Below are 21,944 nucleotides of genomic sequence, written 5' to 3' on the forward strand. Positions count from 1 at the left end.
ACATCCTGCTGAAGCTTACGGAATACAATCGTTAAAACGCCAATATGTCTTGTTTATCTAGATGTAATAATGGATGCAGTCACACACAGATCTGTTGTTCATCCCACAAATGTGGCACGATTTCAAAGGGAAATCAGCCTTTCTAATGGTATGACGTTGTTACATCAAAGAAACAATCTACCAAACACAAACATCCTTTCTTTTTGTGTGTTGTTCAGTATATTGCCTGCATGACCTTGAGCGGCTTTTCAAGCTGCATGCTGTATATCCACTAATGGTCCTATAGTAACAGCAGCACTTAATATACACTGTTCAACTCCAACTTGTAACAATCCTTTGTTCCATGTTAGTTCTGTGTGTTTAACAATGTGCTTAGTCTATTGAGTTTTTGCACTAGCAAGTTTATTTGCTGTACTTTTTCAGGGAATGGCAATGTGCTATTCTATACCGAGAAACTTTATTAAATGCTCCTTACTTTAATCTACTGACTTTCTGAGTCCACATTAGTCAACTGTAGATTTTGTTTAGACTTTTAAAAAATGCCACAGTGAGAACTGCAGCAATGCCTCAGATCTTATATATACTTCTGGCTGGAGTTGTGAACAAGGAAACAAGGCAGAATGGAGAGATAAAACCGTAACGATGATCAAAACACCTGTCCTGACGTATCCATAGTGGGAATGTCTTTATATGGGCGCTGACAAAGACAGAAGTGATTCTTAAAGTACATTGGATGAGGCTGGAACTGGTAGATAATCAGTTGTATTATTACTTGAACAGACTCAGCTTGTGATTCTTGACAATCTCCCCTGCCATTTATGATTAAGATCAATCTCTGGAATGCAAAATTTTACAAACAAGCCACATAAAATATCCCAAAATTGGCACGACTGGAGATTAATTACATGTTGATGAATGATTGAGCTCTATCTTGTAACGGCTCATTTCTAATGATCCATGAAATAATGTGCAGAATTAACAACCAGATGAGCAGAGGAGAAAACGGTCTGGCCAAAGCAGGGAAAACACACCACAGAGCAAGCACATGGCTAATGTGAATCACTAATCCAACAGTGACCATTTGGTGGTTTGTGGATGTAAGTCAGTCTTTGTTAATGTGGCGACAGCAGCCCTCCTCAGGTGGAGAAGGGGTGGGCAGTTAAACAGTGATTAAGGGCGGCCATTTAGAAACGCTGGGAGACAGGGAGACCTTGAGAAGTCAGCCATCCACAGCGCTGTTTATGTAGTATTGACTGACCCACGCGTGCTGCGACATGAACCCGTATGCACACCAACATGAACTGAACACGTCCTCGCATGGAAACATGCAGAGTGAACATAAACCCACTCGACTCTGACAACTGGCAGAGCTAAACCGGTACCGAGATATACTTCAACACCGTGACAGATTTAATTTGCCCTAAATAACAAGAGTTGACGAGGTGAACGCTCCTAGAAAACTAAAATCGTCCTTGTGACTGTCGACAGTGAAACGGTTCCCCACCTGTATTTTCTGGAAAACACAAGAAGTGTTTTCTTCTGACAAAATGAGACTATGCAACACTTTGCTCTCCTGCGGACCAATTTCATGTTGAAAATACGAATTTAACGTTTAAACGTCGAGATGTTCAGAGTCACGCGAGTGCACACCTTGCTGTCGATCTCGCTGCTGCCCAGGGAGGTCTGGATAACGTAGAGGAGAGCATCCGTCAGGCCGTCACACTCCCTCATCCTTCGTCTCGCCTCCTCACCTGCTGAGCTTACATTCCTGCAACACACACCCAGAAGGAGAAGAAAAAAAAAAAAGATCAGTGGTCGGAAAGTGTGCATGTCTGTATGGTTGCCAATCAGAAAGAGTACAACAAATAGGGGAAGAAAGAGAGCTTGTTGAAGGGGGGGGAAGATAAAACAGGAAGACAGATGAAAGAAGAAAAAAAAGACAGTGGTAATCAGAGGTGTGAGAAGACAAAGTCAGAGGCAAAAAGAGACAGAAAAACAGATACCGGGTAAACCTGGCAGCTCTCCCTCAACCAAACAATTGAACAGGGAGCATTAAAATTCTGGATACATCTCAATCTATGCCCTGAAGGCTCACTTCAATTTAAAGCACTTGACTTGAGTCCAAAAAAAAAAGAAGCGAGGGAGAAAGAAAAAAAGCTGCTTTAGTCAGACAGTTGGTGCCTGAACTTAACAGCCAACACTCACACCAACGCTGCTTTGATAATGACACCATTGTCCCGTTTATTATCGGCAGCTTTGCCAATATGATGCACGGAAATAATGAATTGAAATTTGATTGAACGGAAAGTACAGGTGGGCGGTGTGAGGTTGGATTTGTTTGGGTATCAACGTGAAGCTGCCTGTGATACAGAAACACTCAGTCCCAGACAGTGATTCATTTGTCTGTGTCAATAAAGCAAGGATGGAGCTGCGGTGTAAAGTATGTGTTCAATTTAAAACGATTCTCTCATTTATACAATCCTGCTGGAGCTCCGTCCATACAGAGCATCTTGAAGAAAAGCTGACAGGAAACTACAAAGAAACTTTGCCTTGATAAAAACTATACTTTATTTTTTTTAATCAACTCAGCAACACAATGGAAAGATGAGCTCCATGCTTTAGTGTCACTTAACAGGATACACTGTAATGCAAATATTATGGCAACGACATTCTTTACTCCACTGATTAATGCACCAGCAGATCAGAAAAATACATCTAAAAATGTCTTTATAAAAACCAAAGCAGGGCTGCCAACCTCAAAAGACATTGTTGTTACCAACTGTGGAGATTGATGGGTAATAAATGGGCTTTACTGACGTGTGCTGGTTACATACTTGATCTTTTAAAGTCTATAGAGAGTGTAAAGGTGTTTACATTTGAACGTACCTTCTACTGCTTACAATCTTTAAAGTGGCTTATGTTTGTAACATCTACGTGTGAGTTATAGTGAAGAGATCAAAGCAGATGACTGTAACAGTGATCAATACTGAAGGTGAAGAAATGTTGGATGAGCGTCAGAGCTATTTGCAAGTCATCAAGTTACTTCAGTAATGACTGCATATCAAGACTCCCAACTTGAATAAATAAATGTTAAATTCTGATTACATTCATAGTTTTTTACATAAAATCAACCAGGTTATTTAGTGTTGTAACACATTTTGATATAAATAGCCGTGGATAATTTCACTTATTCTTCTATTTTGTATTGATTAATACAAAAGCTAAATAGTCATACTGTTTATTCACGGTGTTGTTGATCACAACATTATGGGAAATGTTCCTGCCCCAATTTACTATGCCGAGTTGTTGTGAAAGTAAAGAACTTGAAATTCAACTTAATAGTTGAAAAAAATGTATTTAAAAAAGTTGAAAGTGAAATGAACACGTATTAAATCTTGTTATTTCACGTTATTACACCATATGGTATCACTGCTATGAGTACATAAACAGCATCTGTGCTTTTTTAATTTTATTTCTGTGAAGAAGTTGAATCTGTACTTTTCAAGCAAAACTAAGTAACGTGAGTAATTCTGGCACTTTCGGCCTTGCCCTGTTGCACCTGTAACACTACTGACTTGGAGATGATGCTTCACTTAAAAGTATCTGACGTCCTTCTGTTGAAATCTTTTGATACAAGTTAGCAACATTACAGTTTTCTTTTTCTTCAGGCAGCTATTTTAATTTTATTTTTAAGTTTTCAACTGGTCATACTCAAAAAAAAAACATAAATTCGCCTACTAATATTCGTCTCATTTAGGAGTTGAGGCGTGAGTCTGCAAAAACTGTACAACTGAGAGGCTAAGCTTAACATGACTCACAGATTCACAATATGTGAAGAAACGAGAAGAAATGTGATAGGCGGAATTTCTCATTTCAATTGATTGAAAAGCTGAAGAAGTCTTTGCATACGAGGAGAGATATGATAGTAATTTATCCTTTGTTCCGATAACAAAAAAAACCTAATAAATGCAGTTGACAGTCTGAAGTCTGCTATTTACCATACCATATATCCTAAAACAGTCACCAGAACCAGGCAAACAATTACCCAATCACAACGACTGGAGGTAAAACTTGCACTTTATCACAATTTCTGGGTAATCCACTAAACCACCCAATTTCAAACTTCACCGTCATAGTTATTTCTAAGAAAGTGCATCCATTCTCCAATAATTATGGAATAACTTTGTTTAGTCAATCCACTGCTCAACACGAGCGTCCACCAACACATAAAACCATGTGATGTTCCTCATGTACAGCGTGTCTGTGTCAAGTTTTAGACAGCCTTTCGGGAAATCTCTGCCAGAGCCAGAACAAGTGTAGTGTAGCATAAGTGTGTGCCTGCGTGTAAAATCCCAAAGGACAGATGAGGACATGTAGTCTCACAACCATTTCAAGCATATCCTCGGCATACTATTTAGCAGAAGCAAAGAAGGAAGACAGTGTAGTCTTTTAGGAAAAAAAAGAATGGAGGAGAAAGATGTTGTAAAGGGTGTTTACTTCAGTATATCCACAGGTGATCATACTGGAGTGCTAAAATGGGATTGACCATGAACAACTGATTGTGCTTTGGCACCAAGTACTCAAATGTCACCATATTCATGCCCGTGCAGCTTTTCCTCAGAGAATTGCCCGATTTATCACAGAGAGACCCAATCTGGCTCCATTTAGATAATGTCTATGACTGCAGTGTAATGGCTACACATTAAGCAAAGTTCTCAAATATATCAGTGTCATTAGCCATTACATTATGGCCTTCAGCTACAATACAACTGCGTGCATACTCATTCTTGACTTTTATGTTCTTTATATCTCCATATTTATTGACTAGTTTTCACATATAAAAACTTTTACCTGAGGACAATCCTGCAATGAACTTCCAATACGCTGGCTCACTACTGGAGGTGTGTGGGGGCTGACAGTTATCAAAACAAAGCCAGCAATCAAAAGAATAAGGAAACCTATTTTCAAAGTTTGGTAACAAGAGTTTAGGATTGTTATTGAAAGTTGAAACGCCAGAAAACAGATTAGAGAGACAATTGTGCCACGAACAAGGAGACAATGTGAGTGTATGAATGGATAAGTTCATCCATCACAGTGGCATAATAAAGTGATCACAGCTGTTTTAGCACTCTATGAGACGAGGTCACACATAAATTGTACTGATGAGAAAGAGAGAAAAGAGAGAAGGGGGAAGACACAAGAACTCAATTAAAACTTCACGTTCACGGCTCTCCGCTTCCAAGAGAAGGTCAAGTCATTTTCACCCGCTTTGAATGCTAATGGGCAAACAAGAGCAAGATGGAAACGCCGCTTAGCAGAGACACAATTCTCGGCTGAGTCGATATAAAACAACAGAACATTGAAGACACTTCACCTTGGCTAATGTTTAAGCACTGCAGACAGGAGATGAGTGGGTGAGAAAGAAAGCGAGAGAATGGGAAATATTTACTGCTTCAACGTTCAGCCTTGCTAACTTCTACTGACATATGGACTGCTGAGATTGTTTTTCTTTATCTGTTTTTCACTAACTCCGGATGCTTGCTTGCACATATAGTGCATATTCCAACATGAGGAATGACATGAAAGCCCGCTAAGATTAATAATGTGGGTTTTATTATTTCAAAAGCTACCTGATATAACTTCAAAGATTAAAGTGGCCCACAATTTAACATATTCCTAACATACTCTGAAAACTGCTTCACAAATAAATGCCTGTGCTAAAGCGTGCGAAATGTGTTCCTCTTTGAAGGACAAAACTCTGGGATGGTTCATGTCCCCTCAAAAAGTTTTATCATATTAAAGGTCATTAGAAGAGAAAACAAACACATTTTACTAGCTCCTATTTCCCATGTTTGAAATAAAATGCACTAAATCTGCACACAAGACTTTAGACTTAGACTTTAGATTTTAGACTTAGACTTTGCTTTATTAATCTCTTGGGATGACTCCGTCAGGGAAATTTGAGTTGCAGCAGCTTAACAGAAGAGGAGCAGCACACAGAGGATAACAAAGATGAGTTACAGAAAAAAAGGTAATTCACCTTAACCTAACTAACTATAGAAGTGGCAAAAAGAATTAGACTCCTGATATGAGATAATATAAACTCTTAACCAACCTTAACGTGATATAGAAATGGTAAAAAGAGTAAGTAAAACTCCTGCCAAGATTTAGTACAAAAAATATAGAATAATATAAATTCTTAACTAAGCTTAACTTAGCTAGATATAGAATGGCATAAAGCCATCAAGGCTGGGTTGTTTTTATAGATGCAATGTGAAAGGTTCAGGATGACGCATATCACTCAGTTAAATCTAAAATATACAAGTTCATTAGATACTATAGGAGAGTTTAAAAAAAGGCTGTTGTACTGTCAAAATATTTAGCTTGATACCGGGTTGGTTACATCTTTTATGATTTATTTTTTTTACATCAAACTCTCAAGAAATGAATCATTTTGATCTGTATCCCACTTTTAACATGCAGACAATGTTAAATAGCTTGTGTCTGAGGTAGCAAGTAATGAAACATTTCTACTTTGTGCTACTGTGCTCAGTAGAGTTATCATATCTGTACTTCAGTATTTATTTGTATGACAACCTTTTACTTTCATTTCCTAAATTAAAGAACTAATATCTCACTTTTTCTTTCTGAATGACTTCAGACTTCCTCGTTATTTCCTTTAATCTCTACTCGGGTAATTTAGAGTTACAGTGAAAGGATCAAAATCGCCGGTGATAACAATTATCAATACCAAAGCTGGAGTGATCCAGTTACGTCAATAATGGTAGAAAGTGGAGACTTTCTATATGTAGATGTTGGAAATTGAATTCACTGTGTTTTATCTAAGGTCCAGGTTATTAACTTTTTAAAATGATTTCAATTAAGTTGAATTGTGATTTATGATTATTACTGACTAAGCTGACACTGAAAAACATAGTATTCCAATAGCAATAATTATGCGAAGGTGTGCACATGTGCATTCACTTATGTGCATCTCCAAACCTGTACTTTTTACCTTCACTTACGGAGTTATATAAGTCAAATCTTTGCTTCCATTTTTCACGAGAGCCTTATTGTACACAAGAACAGTGATATTCAGAGGCATTATACTTTGGGTATGCCTGCCTGTATTTGTGTGTCCACCATTTATGTGCACATGGGCTTGTTAGTCTCATGGTTGTGTGAGACTGTATGACAAATTGTACCTTTATGTAACACATCAATGCTCCTGTTTCTGCCATTTAGGTGTTAAGTGTTTTTTTAAAGAATATTAAGATATTCACACAATGCTGACCTTCTGGTTTGAGTCAGCTTTCCAACACCAATGTAAGGGAGTCATAAATTGTGATAACGTAATCTGTGAATGTAGTTATCACTAGCGAGAGAGCATGTCAAAAGGATTACTGAAAAAATAACAATAATTGAGCACACAAGTGCCATCTTTAACAAATGTGTGAATACATAAACTCTACTCTGATAACAGTTGGTGGTGTTTTAGGTGTGTGTGTGAGAATGATGGTGACTGTGAAAGCCTTTAAATTTACCTGGTAATCGCTACTGTTTAATGGGTCCATTACAGGCTCACACTTCAACCTATCTGATGCAATTCCCCATTAATTCAACTCAACTCATTAGCCCGCCTCATTAAATAATTACCTATGGAACAAAAAGAAACAGAACCTGATTATACATCCTGTAGAGAGTTAATGCTTGGTGTTTTGTTTTTTTTGCTGCAGTAAGAGAGACGTGCCAGTTTGGACAACCAAGCTTGAAATGTTTTCAAAAATTCATTGTTCACAACTGTGAATAATAGTAACATTTCCATTAAAGTGTATTATTCAGTAATTTCTATCTTCATTAAGTGTAATACACAGCTTTTAGCCGACTCTCATGGGAAATTTAGGGAGGATTCACTGAGAGAAATGTGGCAGTGCTGTGGCAGGAGTCTGTTTTCTGTGAAACAAATTAAAAACAAATTAGGAAAAAAAAAATTGAGTGCTGCCAGGCCAAAAATCATTAAGAGCAAAGGAAGCAGAGGAAGGCACCAATATGAATCTTACTTTGGAACGCACACAGGAGGGGAATGGCGGGGCGAGGTGAGAGATTTTTAATTGACTTTAGTTCACATAAAACACTGTTTCATTAGAGTGAATAAAGACTAAAATGTATACGTGGATGCAGAGATCATCACTTTAAGCAGATACTTTTGGTTATTGTACTGAATTCAACCAAAAAAAAAGTGCAAAAAACCCCCAACAACACCACCAAATCATTATATCTTATTATTCCAACTTAACACTTCAGTCAACGGTTAAATATAATGGCCTTTGCTTGACTGTGGGTGCTTTTGGCAACTATTTCACATATATCTTAATATTTCTCTAACGTCCTTGTCTAATGGAGGCATTAAAGGAAGAATTAAATACATATATTTTCCACAAAGTGAATAAGGCCACAGTAGAATTAGAACAACTTGGAAGTTGCATAATGCCCTTTTGTTTTGCCGTTGCTTTACTGAATTTAACCTACAAGGGGTGTTTCATGGCTGCCGTCCCCCATTTATCTGACCCCAGTTCGTTTATCCAGTTATCACCCTGCCTAATAACCTCTCAAATGTTTCTACTTTGAAACCTTCAGACTGAAAACAAATCCCTACTGCACAATGAATTTCCATTCATCCATCTTCCATAAAACTATCCAATTCAGAGGGCGAGAACTGATCACAGCTGGCTATGGGTGAAGGCGTAAAAACAGTCTGAACACACTCACACTGGACAATTGACCTCAAATGCATGTCTTTGGACTGTGGGAGAAAATATCAAACAAAACAATTGAATTGCCTTCTTTTGTTTTGCATATATCTCACAGTATGCTCGCACAAAAGTGTTGTTTGAACTCGGAAATCAACAATGTATGTATAGTGATGGCTTATAGCCTCAAAGGTGATTTACAGCTTTCAACAATGACTGGCCCTCATGCATCATCATAAACATTTTCTCTTGATCTGGAATGTCTTTTGACGTTGTAAGTGCATTTTAGCATTTTTAATTTTTTTTTTGTAAGATGTTTACACAATTAAGAGAAAAAGTAACAACGTTCCTCAAGTCTGACAGATGCTGGCTTGACTTCTACTGGACACGTTATACATTATTTATGTGGCATAAGTTTTAATGTTCAAGGAGAAAGAGTCACGGAGCACATCATACATTACAAACTTTCAACAGTTTGTTACACGAGTTGAGGAACATGCAGAGAAATGATGTGAACGTGACAGAGTCTCTGACAGATGGCTCTCTGGTTCAACTCAAGAAACAAATGACAGCTGAGTGATTTTGTCTCAAACAGCTGGTGTGTGGCGGCTCCGCACAAGTGTCTGACCGTGTGTCAGGGTGTGTGCGTGTGTGTGTGTGTGTGTGTGTGTGTGTGTGTGTGTGTGTGTGTGTGTGAGAGGGTGCAGGCAGTAGAGGGTCATCAGCAGATGGCAGACCCGGACACAAACCTATAAATATCGATGAAATAAATATGGAAACAAACTCCTCCAAGATCGCACGTTTCTAGATTCACAAGAGCTCGTTTAGTCAAAAACAACAGAGGAACAAATTAAAGATACTCATATTAATGACGTTAAGTAGCACTTTGGGTGCTTTCACATTCATGAGTATTTTTTTCAAATACATAATTTTTTATCACGCTTGAGTAAAATGCACACCATATAATTTACTTTCCCACTTTGGAAATTATAACTAATTGCTGTGTATGTCTGCAAATTGAATTAAGATTAAAAGCTTGCATTTTCGTAGGCAATATTCTTATTATTTTAACTGAAAATTCCTGCTTTACGGCAACCTTTGTGTATGGATTTAATTGTTTGTCAGGAAAATGTATTAATTAATATTTCTGGCGATTATTTAAAGTAAATGTGGTGTAATTAAGCTTAGTAGCACATTTTCTTGAGTATTCTTTTAAACAACAGTACTTTTGCATGTATCTGAGGAAGGCTGAACCAAGGTAACAATAATTGTGCTTCATTGCTTATTTTCAGTGTTTAGTGCGTCGGTGTCAAAAAGGCAACAAGCTGGAAGTAGAACCCATTTGTGTAGTTCTGATTAATACAGAAACACAGACACACGCACACACACAGCTCTGAGGCTGCAGGTAGCCTCTGTCTTTCTTGGCAGCAAACCAACATCCAGCAGGGAGTTAAACGGCCTCTGAACGGAGGATATGGAAACTCCCTCAACAGAAGACCTTGTGTCTCGCCTGATAACACTGTACCAAGCCCCAAAACGGCGCTGTGCTGTGAAGTGATTCTGGCATCCCGGACGAACTGGATGATTGCAACTACCACTTTCATCGAGAGACTGTACATGAGCCCAAAAAGCTGTTTTTTGCTCTGACAAATGATTTTTAATAAAGTAGCTTTCAAACAGTCACTGGAACAGCTGCTGCGTAACAGTTTTATTTAATCTTATATACATATAGGTCTATGAGAGGCACGGTTGAAGCCAGCTGGACAAGAAAAAGAGTCACAGGTCTCCATGCACAAACAGCCCAGAAACGGAGCTGTGTTAGGAGGTCTAGAGTCTAGACTGTTGTTAGTCTGTCTTGAAATTTAAAGCATTCTTTAAAAAATATATAATTTATTATTATATAATCAATACATTTAAATAAAGTTAGAAATAATTTATACTGAGAAAACTGTTAAGGTATCATCAAACAACAATCAGTTGAATTTCTCCATTTCTAAATGACTTCATCTTTGGCCAATGAAGGGTTAATATTTGCATGGTCATATGTGCAAACAGGAAGAATCCTTAAATGCCCACAGCTTGATTAAGCAGCTTATGGGTCCATCAGCATCATTGGCTGCGTGGCTCGTAATGCACTCATGCGCATCCTCACCCACACACACCCACACACATTCACACTCTCGGATGCCACCTTAATGAAAACACCTGATGCCTTGCCACCGGTTTTTCCCTATTATCGGTGAGCCCTCTTCACCGGCTGCGGTTTCAGACACTGATTCTATTTGACTCCTTTGGGCACAGATGTGTGAGTGCAGAGATGTGCACATATAGAAATGTCGACTGGTTGATGTGTATATATATATATATATAGATATTGCCAAGGTGACATACAGCATATTCCCATTCAAGCAAACACACATATACACACGTATAAAAACACAAAGAAAGACAGATGGAGTCTGTACTCACTTTTGTGCATTACACAGCCACGCAAGCACACACAGCAAATGGATAATGAGAGAGGTGAGAGGTCTGAAATTGAGCTGAGGTACACTGGGACCCGAACACTGTGGTCCTGTGTCACTTTAACCCCTCGAAAAGATAGCGAGGTGGAAAACAACCCTAGAGGGCTGCAGAAACACCTTCATTACTCTGCGTTAGTCTCTCCTTCTCATTGTTCTAATCTTCCCAACTTCCTTTACTCCCACTTCTTTGCCAGCCTTTATAGTTAGTTTGATCTGTAACTTCACAGTGTGGATAAAATGCCGTGACAGCCTCATTTATCTTCCCCCGCATCTTTATGTACCTACACACAAGCATGGAAAGCCCTATGAACACATCAACGAGAAAGGAAGAGGGAACAGTGACACAGAAATGATGGAGACCTGCAAATGTAACAGTAGCGAAACCTGGTTTACAATATTTGTGGTGATTCAAGTATTTTTTAGAACAACAACAAAAAATGAAGGAACACACAGAATTAAAAATGATATATTCCATATTTAGAAAATCTATTCAGTCCTTGATGGTGATCTATAGTCAGCTAGGATTGGCTTTAGTTTGACGAAGTTTGACGAAGCTATATGAATGGGTGGATGGATGTGACTTAAAAATGACTGCATAAGTGGGTCGACTTTGTGTATTAACAATTGTAAAGCAAAAGCCAAATATTTAAACAATTCTTCACTGATGACTTGATTAACCTAAAGCTTTAAATCAGTCTAAATTTGTCATCATGACCTAATGCCCGCGACACACTGTGCAATTTTCAGCCATCCCAGATGAAAGATAACAATCGTGAAAGAATTATTGGAATACATTTGGTCTTGGCTCTAGATTGGTGGTCCTACGTCGCACTGTGAGACAGGTTTAAGGATGGACGTTGCCATGGTCTTGCGGCCAAAGACAACCTGAAATAAACTTCGGACAGAAATTTGAGGTGATTGTGACTGCTGCTGTGACCTACGTCAACTTACTATTAACAGTACAAGAACAATAGAAATCCATCTGATCCGTGTGAAACTGGTTCTACACCCAAATAGATGCTTTGCGGCGACACTGGCAAAAAGCGACAACAAAAACTCTTTGGGGATTTCTCTCCAAACACATAAATGCCACAAGGGTGAGGATCTCAGTTCATGTTTCACTAGTTTCTTTTTCATGAATGGATGGGGCCTGCTTATGACATTTTATCCTTGTGCAATCACATCGACTCACGTTCAGCATAGGCTGCGATTCAGCTTGCATTTTCATCATGCAATCTGCACACAGCAAACCTCATGCCGTGCCCAACGTTTATTAGATCCTTGCCGTGCAGTGTGGCGAGCTGTGAACTTATAAAATCGCACAGTGTGTTACGGGCTGAACAGAACTATAAGAAAGGTATACAGCGATAGGAGAGTTCGAGGAAGAAATGATCTAAAACCTATCCACCCATCTTCTACACCGCTTCATTCAATTTAAGGTCCCAGGGTGCTGGACACAGTAGAACTCAGTAGAACTCAGCTGAACCCAGCGGACTATGGGTGAAGGCGGGTTACATCCTGGGCAGGTCAGCTGTCCATCATACGGAAAGCTCGGAGAGCCAGACAACCACACACACTCACTTTTATGCCTACAGTTTTTCTTTCTGTGGTAGATAAATGAGTGACTTGGAGAAAACGCATGCTTGCACAAGAAAAAAATCCTCCCACGCCTGACGTTGCCTCTGACAGGAGATATTCTTGCTATGAGGTGAGACTCCTCGCTGTACTACCGAGCGACCTTAAAAATGCCAAATAAAACCGGGAGAACAAACTACATCGGTCTTAGCAATGTGTGTGATATCTGCTCGGTAGCTGTTGAAGTTGGTAAAACAGAAGAATTGGTGCTAAGTAAAAGACACATCTTTCAAGTGGCCTAGAAAAGCTTATGATCTTGCCATATCAAATCATTTCCAGATATGCCTTCAAGACAACAGGAAGGGAATAGCTCAGCAGTCATCACTTAGCCACCTTTATGATGTAAGAAAAGAGCACGCACGATTTGTAATAAGTGTTTTAACTCTTTTTGCCTGAGAAAAAAAATTAAATAAATAAAACTCAGCCAAAGACATTTCAATTAATGTGTTTGTTTTAGATGTTAACAAATTGTAGCTCCCAGGATACATAGCTCGTTTAACATACAAAACTCATTATCCGTGGAGCACAAGCGTCTAGGTCTTCTAAGTGCAGATGAGAATATTTATCATAGATATGAAACAAAACAGTGAGTTTTTAAAATGCAGCTACCTGAATTCTGTAGTTGTGGAATGAGCACAAACATAATGTTTTAACCCCTGTGGGATGGGGGGAAAAAAAAAAAAAAAAGGTTTCTCAAAATGTTTTTTCATAAATTTTTCATTGTTTTGGGTGTCAATATCCTAAAACATTTCACAAAAGAGTAAGGCAAAATATTTTTTTCACCAAACAGAATAATGCAAATGTTATTATGCAAAATAGCTTCAAAAATACCAGCGTTATATCAGCGGCGCTCTGACTCATCCCAACACAAAACAAGATAATATGTTTTCCCCGGTGTAATATTTATTGCAAATACAAAGTTGTCAGTGGACTAGATTAGATTAGTTCAGGTGTTTGTGATATTGCGTTATTGTGTATAATCATCTTGTCCTGCAGGCCCCCACAGCAAAAAACAGAAGACAAAAGGCAAAGAAGGCTTCATAATGAAAAAAAATTAGCCCATAGTACCATCCGAATGACTATTTATGGAACACTCCCTCTAACTGCATGCAAGCAATACACCAGGCGCTACAAGCTGTAGTTAAAATTTAGAACCGAAATCACAGGTGGTGCACTTGGTAAATCCTCCGAGGTGAAATAAAAACACAGCACACCAAAAATAATAAAGAGTAGAAGAACTTTGGTGTCATTACTTTCTTTAACGCTCATGATGGAGTCATACAGGAACAAGAGAGCGGTGCAGTATGGGTAATACAGCAAGCCAAATGAATGTGGTATGCACCATAATCACATATGTTGCGTTTAAAGTAATATCTATGCATCAGTTCATCTTCCATACTGTTTTCAATAACTTTGGGTTACCAGAGTGACTGAAGCGTACCCAAAAGTAACCAATGAGAAGATGAATGAGCCATTAACTGTGGAGCTACTAAACACTACTTTATTCCTTCACTGTTGCATTGTGACGCAGCTGCAGAGCTGTAAAAGACTACAACAAGAGTGAAAGATTTCAACCGCCATCAAGGCCAGTAAGACTGGCTGAGTTGCAAGCCATGTCCGTTTCCCACCCGTATTTGACCGCTGCAGGCGGTTGACCTCTGTTTGTGTGAGTAAATGAGTTAGAATTCTTTATATATGATCTCAGTAAATCAGGCCTAGAGAGACCAAAACTTACACATTTACACCCATGACTATTCTTTAATGCCATCAATTAGCCTCAAACCCATGTTTTAGGACTGTAGGAGGAAACTAGCAAAAACCCATTCACATAAATTTGTACTCAAACTGGGGATTTTTAATGCTGTGGGAATAGTGCTAACCACTACCACAAGTTACAAATAGTAATACAGAGTTTTGAAAAAGAAATGTAGGTGTTGGATCCCAAAAATATTCAAAGTTTTTGAAACGACTAAGATTGTGCAGGTTTGTATTTTCATTTAGAGAATACAAACAGAAAACTGACTGGAGCGACTGACGTCTTCACAGAGTCTTTACGCAAGAGAGCATCTTGCACACAAAGTTATGGGAATATGTACAAAAAACGATTTGTAACATCTCAAGGATGGCTTTAAATTTCTGTTGAGAGGCATTCAATAGCTGGAGATAAACCTTGGAAACAGCTTGGGAGGAGCTCTGCAGAGTGAGTGGGGTGAGGTTTAATCCACAGGCTGCTGATGGTTGATTGAGTTGGCTGTTCAAAGACAGATGGCCAAGTGGACATGAAGCTTTTTGTCCCCCCTCTCTCTCTCAACTGTTTCAACCCGCTGTAAGAATTTATGTCCATAGATGAGCAAATATTGTTTATGGGATCAAGAAGCAGCGCTTGTTTTCGGTGCATAAAAGTCATCAAATAGTCATACATCATCTACAAACAGCTGAACTAAAAATCAACGAGCTATAGTCCTGTTTGTGTTGCAATGTGACAAAGCTGAATATTAACATTATGTAAAAATTTCAAGATTGGACCAAAGTCAAAGCACACAAGAAAGTGTTGACTGAAATGTTTTCCAAACTTGACAAAAGCAGACTGGAGAACTATTTGTACTCCCACATACACAACGTGCCTCCAAGGTGAAGTTGAAAATCATTTCTAACAATGCTGCATGACATGCTTAGTTTTTAAAATTATTCAATTCTCATTTGTATTTCACAGCTGTTCTGATGTGTATTTATCACTGTTGGGAAGTTGGTGCCAGTATTAGAAGTCTGTGAAAAATATTTTTCAATTATTGATATGCCAGGTTATCAAACATAATTACTGAATCAAATTAAAAAGAAGAACAAAAAAAGAAAAAAGAATGGTTGTGAACCTGAAGTTAATTTTAACTCGTGGTGTTTTGAACAGTAACAAAGTACAGATACTTCAGCACTGTCACACAAGTACCAAAGTGAAGAAAGTGGGTACTTTTGCCACCTCTGATCAATAACCAAAGAAGAGGGAGCTTTTCTTTTTTCCTTTCGTGTCATATTGAATTGATGACAAATATTGTTTGATAAGTATCTGTAGATGTCATTGAGGCTGTCATTGCTTTCATTTTTCAATAAATACACATTCTTCTACTTTGCGTAGAACTCTTGGCCAATGCACTGAGAGAAGGTAGATCGGTATAACTACTGTTTTTTTGATTTAACTAGCCTTTTCGTGGTTTACAATTGCAGGTGAATAAAATGCACCTGTATGTGTAAATGCAGAGCTGTGGTGATCATTTTGTACTTGTCAAGTTATGTATTGAAATGTGTTGATTATATCTGGAAAAGCACATTTTAGGTGAGTAGGAATTCTGATTAAATTGAATCCAGTATGTGGAAGCAAACACTTATTAAGAGACGAACATAGTTCGCAAACAATAATTCAAAGTACCCTACAAAGCTGAAAGTCATCCTTCATCATTTGAAGCTTTATTAATGACATTTCATGTTACCAGAAATGTGCACCAAAAGAAAAGTCAACACACGAAGGGCTCCTACAAGTGGAGGAGTGGTTGCTATAGCGACCAGTGCAAGTTTTTGCAAAAGAGAGTGACAGCGAGAGTGAGTCAGTGAAGGACGAGAGAGCAGAAACTATACAAGGGTATTGTTTATAGTTTTTAAATATGAAGCATTCAGATACAAATACTTAAGTCTTATCAGAATAAAGCAGGAAGAACAGAGTGTACATGTGCACCACTTGGATCAGAGAGTAAGTGGAAACAAATATAAGTGTATGTAACAGCATGTTCCTGCCGTGTGTGTGTGTGTGTGTGTGTGTGTGTGTGTGTGTGTGTGTGTGTGTGTGTGTGTGTGTGTTTGTTTACCTGAGGCAGCCTGTAGCATTGCGCAGCACCTGAGAGGTGTGCAGGTGGAGCTTGCGGTCGTCATGGTGATTGGGGGAGGAGTCCCAGTTGGAGTGCGGTATGATGACACTGTTGGTCAGGACGGCCAGGGCGTCCTGGATGATAGGCATCTTCAGTGCATCACATGAGGACAGATTCCATAGCACACCTGGAAAAAAGACATTAAAATTATTTTTATGAAACAGTCTCGAAGGTGAAAATAGTCGCGAATACAAAACAAGCAGTGATATTTCTCATGAGTGGCCTTATATTGCCATTCATTTGACAGTTGACGTTCTAGTTTGCTAAAAGAGAAAAGGCGAAGCTTAAACATTGATAGTGGCAGTCTTTTATCGATATGAGCAACTTTCAAGATGTAGGCTTTGTGCATCCTCAGTCAATGACCTGGTTTACTTGAACTTTAATTTGCTGTCATCAAAAGCCCATAGCCCAGCTATAATGGATCGAAATAATCATTCAATTCAATATACTTAATCAACTGCTGAGCTGATTTTTCTTTTCCTGAAGCAAATGGAAAAAGCAAATGATTTTAATTAAGTGTTGAGAGATGTCACGAGGAATTTACTGCACGTTGGGAGTGCAGTTTAAGGGCATCCTACTAATTGGATCAAGAAATTAAAACAAACCAAAAGGCATTCGTACACTGGTCTTAGCGAGACCTTTCTATAGCACTGCCACATATGATGTCATTCCAGTTCCTCCCTACTTTTCACACTTTTGACAAAGCCACCATTTTCTTTCATGAAGCAACACACTACAATTAAGGAAGTCTCAGAAGAATCATTGTGGTGATATCTACGACTGTGGCTTAATATTGATTTGTAGTCTGAAGTTGCACAGTGTGAGAGGTTCCAAATGGTCATTGTCAGTTAACCTGAGGTTTTTTTTCCGAAAGTGGCAAACATTTCATGAATCACCGACTTAGTACAGCACACAATGTGACTGCTGCTGCAACCTGCAGCTTCTAACGACCAGGAGGACAGCAGTAGGAAATTATGTGACAATCAAAGGCAGTTTAAAGACTCCCAGTGAGGTAAAATGCTGGACCACAACCACACTCTTTATGCAGCATTCACTGTACAACATCATATAAATCACACGGAAATACACATTTTCAAAAGGAGTTGACACAAATCCAAAAACTATACAGTCATGACAGAAAATGTATAGGTTTGTTTGTACACGTGACAAATGTAAACTCGAGGAGGGACACATTATTGCACATAGCCGAATGTGCACTTGTTTCCTGTAACACCACAAACATGTACAGGCACTCACACACAGACACACATTTTTCCTTCTTGTCAGATGGAATACCAGATGCCTCTTCAGACGGGTGGCAGCACTCGCCTCGCTGGTCAGCTGTGACACCCTTGTGCACTCGCAAAACACACACACTTGCATGCACATATACAGGCTTTATGGGCATTTTTTTTGCATCGTAAATATGTTAATTAGCCTCTGCGCGCCTCCACCCAACAAGAGAGGAAAAATAAATGTGGCAACAAACAATATCGTGTGAGACAAAGAGTGACAGAGACGAAGTGAACAAAAAACTAATAAACGAGAAGAGAGCTGAAGGAGATGAGTGATGATTTAGATGGGAACAGATTGAGACAACAGAGGGAAGATGTATGATGCCTTTTTTATATAACAAACTATGAAAAGCTGCAGTGTCAAAGGTCACTGTATCTCGTGTCAGACTCCAGATGTTGCCAGTCCCGGGTGACAGATGTCATTCATTTGCTCGGTTAGCACACAAGTAAAGACTGCAGGCACAACTCAAGATACATTTCACTCCGTTTGCCAAGGGAGGTGCATACAGAGGCTGCCAGTGTATTGAATCAAGCTTTGTTCTTTCAGTTATTCAATATGAACAATCATTTATTTGAACTGTGTTATTTTTTAAATGTAAATTAAAAATAACTAAAACTTCACACAAACACCAAAGAATTTTATTTTTGGTAGATTATTCATGAGTTGTAATGATACTTCTTGGCAATATTTTATACATCGGAAAACGTGATTATTTCCATTTTAAATTGTGAAACATTTGCCAAATCTTTTGGTTTCGCTATGCTGCACATCCCACAAATGCACCTCCTTTACAAATGAAAGTAAAGAGGAATAATGACACTGTCCAATGGTCTCAGATTTCTTTTTTTTTTTTTCAAGAAACATAGTTACAAAGAAATAACCACCTCTCTTTTTGTGCATGGTTTATATAGACTCTGTCTGTCTTTTGAAATGCCAACAATATTGAAAAGCTTCATGAAACCACCTTCGACTTGGTCTTAAGGGACCAATAAATACATAAAAGAGGTAATAAAATGTTAAGGCAGACCTGCTACAAAGTTCACTGAACTTTGTGAGACAGTCAAAATATATAGTCTGCAAAGATGGAGATAGTAAATAGGGTCACGACAGGCAATGTCACCAACCTGAATATAAATCTAGCTTCTCTGAATCACACCGAACCCACTGCTATGAAGGCATTGTCGGTCAGATAGAAAAGGAGACGGGAATAATAAAAAGAATGGCATGAGCCAAAGACTGATTAACAAAAAGATGTTTAAAAAGCTGACAAGTCGAAAGTGATGTACAATGACGAAGGAGAATGTAAAGATGCAAAAAGGTCCTTTCTTATTGGAAAGCAACAATAATAAAAGAGAAGTATGAGGCAGGCAAAAAAAGATGAGCAGGAACGTGTGGATGTGTATGTGGGTATGCGAGAACAAGCTAGAGAGGACAAGAAGAGGAGGGTGATAATAAAGTGATGACCTTGTATGCTGTTGGCAGCAATCAAGTGCTCGTCCGAGGCTGTACATGTGAGTGTCCGTGTGTGAGCGTGGCAACATTTGCCTTCACTTTCACTAATCGGCCTCTTGGTTCACATCTCGAGCCTCTCCAATCATATGGGTTCCTTTCAGGGAAATGCAACTAAAAACATCCAGCTCGAACACTCACAGACACACATAGACTTTGCGTGCACCCCCGAATGTAAAGAAAGACACTTTATGTGTAAACCCAAGCGCTTTTAAACATGTCTCTTTCTTTCTTCCCGTTTCTGTCTAGTTCTGGAATGGCGAGTGTTGGTTTACGACTACATTCGCGTTAAAACAGTGCTGTCTCTGTTAAACTTACAAGGATGGGATTGTTTTCTTGCAAAAAAAAAAAAAAGCACAGGGCTGATTCTGGAAGATAATAGGAGCAAACACACGATGAGGATGAGGAGTGGGGTTAAAGTGTTAATTTTATTTTAAAGACAGATATAGAAGAAGGAAAAACATATAGGGGTAGACCGCCCAGCTTTTCTGGGGCAAGGACATTGTGCCTCACTCTATCTAATATTCACACGCACACACACACACACACACACACACACACACACACACACACACACACACACACACACACACACACACACACACACACACACACACACACACACACACACACACACACACACACACACACCTGCTCTAGAAACATAGATCTGCAATGCTTCGCTAAGCCAAGTACCCTTATGGGTATAATGTCAGGTGACCAAGAGACAATGACATCATACTGGAGCCTGTGTGTGTGTGTGTGTGTGTGTGTGTGTGTGTGTGTGTGTGTGTGTGTGTGTGTGTGTTTTCTCCCTCTCCCTCCTTTTTCTTTATCTCCGCCCTCTCCCTCCTCTGACTACTTCCCTTCAGACATTTGACAGACAGTTTCCTAGGAGCTGGGTGGTTTGGGGAAAAGGGGAGATGATTGCATGAATTCATGAATAAATGAGAGTGTGACATGCAAGGGGAGAGTGAGACCTGTTAGGCCCCAAGTGGCGATGTTTTATTAAACAGCCTTCATCTGTGCGGCTCAATGTGAATTAGTTAGCCGCTGGGTCAGAACCCGGTGATGAGCAAAGCCACAGACGACAAATTACACAGCCGCTGTGTCTACAAAAATCTGTTGAATGAGAAGAAAAATACTGAATTTGGATAGCATTTCAAGTGACAGCAGGTTAACAATAGCTGACTTAACCCCGGGTGATATAACTCTGACTGTGGCAGTTAGGCTGGTGGAAAACATTTGTCAGCAGAAGGTAAAGTCCTACATTGTGGGTAAAAGCTGCCACTGCCAGTACAGTACTCCAGGTTGCATTCCTATCAGCGCCTCCCACAGAGAAAATACTGCAGTGACAATTTCTGCGGGACAATTTTACAAGAGCACAAGGAGAAGGGAGATTTGGACGTCAACACTGAGAGTTGTTTCATGCATTTTGGTTGCAGAAAATGAGGAATTATGAAGGAAACAATAGAAGTGTAATTCAAGTTGCTTGGTTTGTTGCTAACATCAGCTCGCAGCAGCAGAAAGTCACAAACAAGTTGCTGTTTTTAGGGTGCGTTTAGAGGCAATCCACTGTTCTTATTCCGAATGAGGCTTGAGGAAATAAGTACTTGCCTAAGTGGTGCAATAAAACACTGCACCCAGAAAAGTTCCAAAAAGTAAAAAACTATAAAATGCCACAGAGGACATAGGTCATAAAATGGTGACCAGAACAGAAAAGACTGGAAAATATTGTTGTGCAAAACAAAATAAAAAGTGATTTTTAGAATATCTGAACAGATTAATGAAACATGATAGTTCTGTTTTAAATTTCTCATGTATGAAGAAGAAGAAGAAGAAGAAGAAGAAGAAGAAGAAGAAGAAGAAGAAGAAGAAGAAGAAGAAGAAGAAGAAGAAGAACTGAACCACAATCTCATATCAGATCACCTTGTATCCCCTCTGATAACTTAGTAAATTCCATCTTGTCCTTGTATTTATTTCTCTACTTGTGTTTCTAGCCACTTGGCCAAACTCTGATACTCACTTAGGCTGGGCAAGTTATTTATTTGGAACATTTACTTCTACACACAATGTTTGTGGCCAATTGGTAATAAAGTAGGAACTCTTCCATGATTACTGCCATTTGTGCTCGGTTGGCATTAGTGTGTGATATTAACACGAGTCTGTGAAGACATTATGTATCTTGGTGAAGTGGCGCAGAGATGAGTGTGTGTTTCTTTGTTGATGATAAATAATCACATTATAACTGTTTTCTGTTGTTTTCAATGTTAGCTATTTTCTGGTGTTGTCCTTTAGTCTTTTTCTAACTGATT

General features: G+C 38.9%; 1 protein-coding gene across 1 annotated transcript in view; it reads right to left on the reverse strand.

The window, feature by feature from the left end:
* The window catches only part of ctnnd2a (catenin (cadherin-associated protein), delta 2a), a 144,067-nt gene that overhangs the window by 50,530 nt on the left and 71,593 nt on the right, over positions 1–21,944 (reverse strand). The window contains exons 10-11 of the mRNA XM_080489850.1: positions 16,765–16,951; positions 1,651–1,768 (exon numbers count right to left, since the gene is read on the reverse strand). Coding sequence (XP_080345976.1) covers positions 1,651–1,768; positions 16,765–16,951 — 305 coding nt within the window. The remainder of the gene's footprint in view (positions 1–1,650; positions 1,769–16,764; positions 16,952–21,944) is intronic.

Source organism: Lipophrys pholis (genome assembly GCF_963383615.2).
Source record: "Lipophrys pholis genome assembly, chromosome: 20".
Lineage (NCBI taxonomy): Eukaryota > Metazoa > Chordata > Actinopteri > Blenniiformes > Blenniidae > Lipophrys > Lipophrys pholis.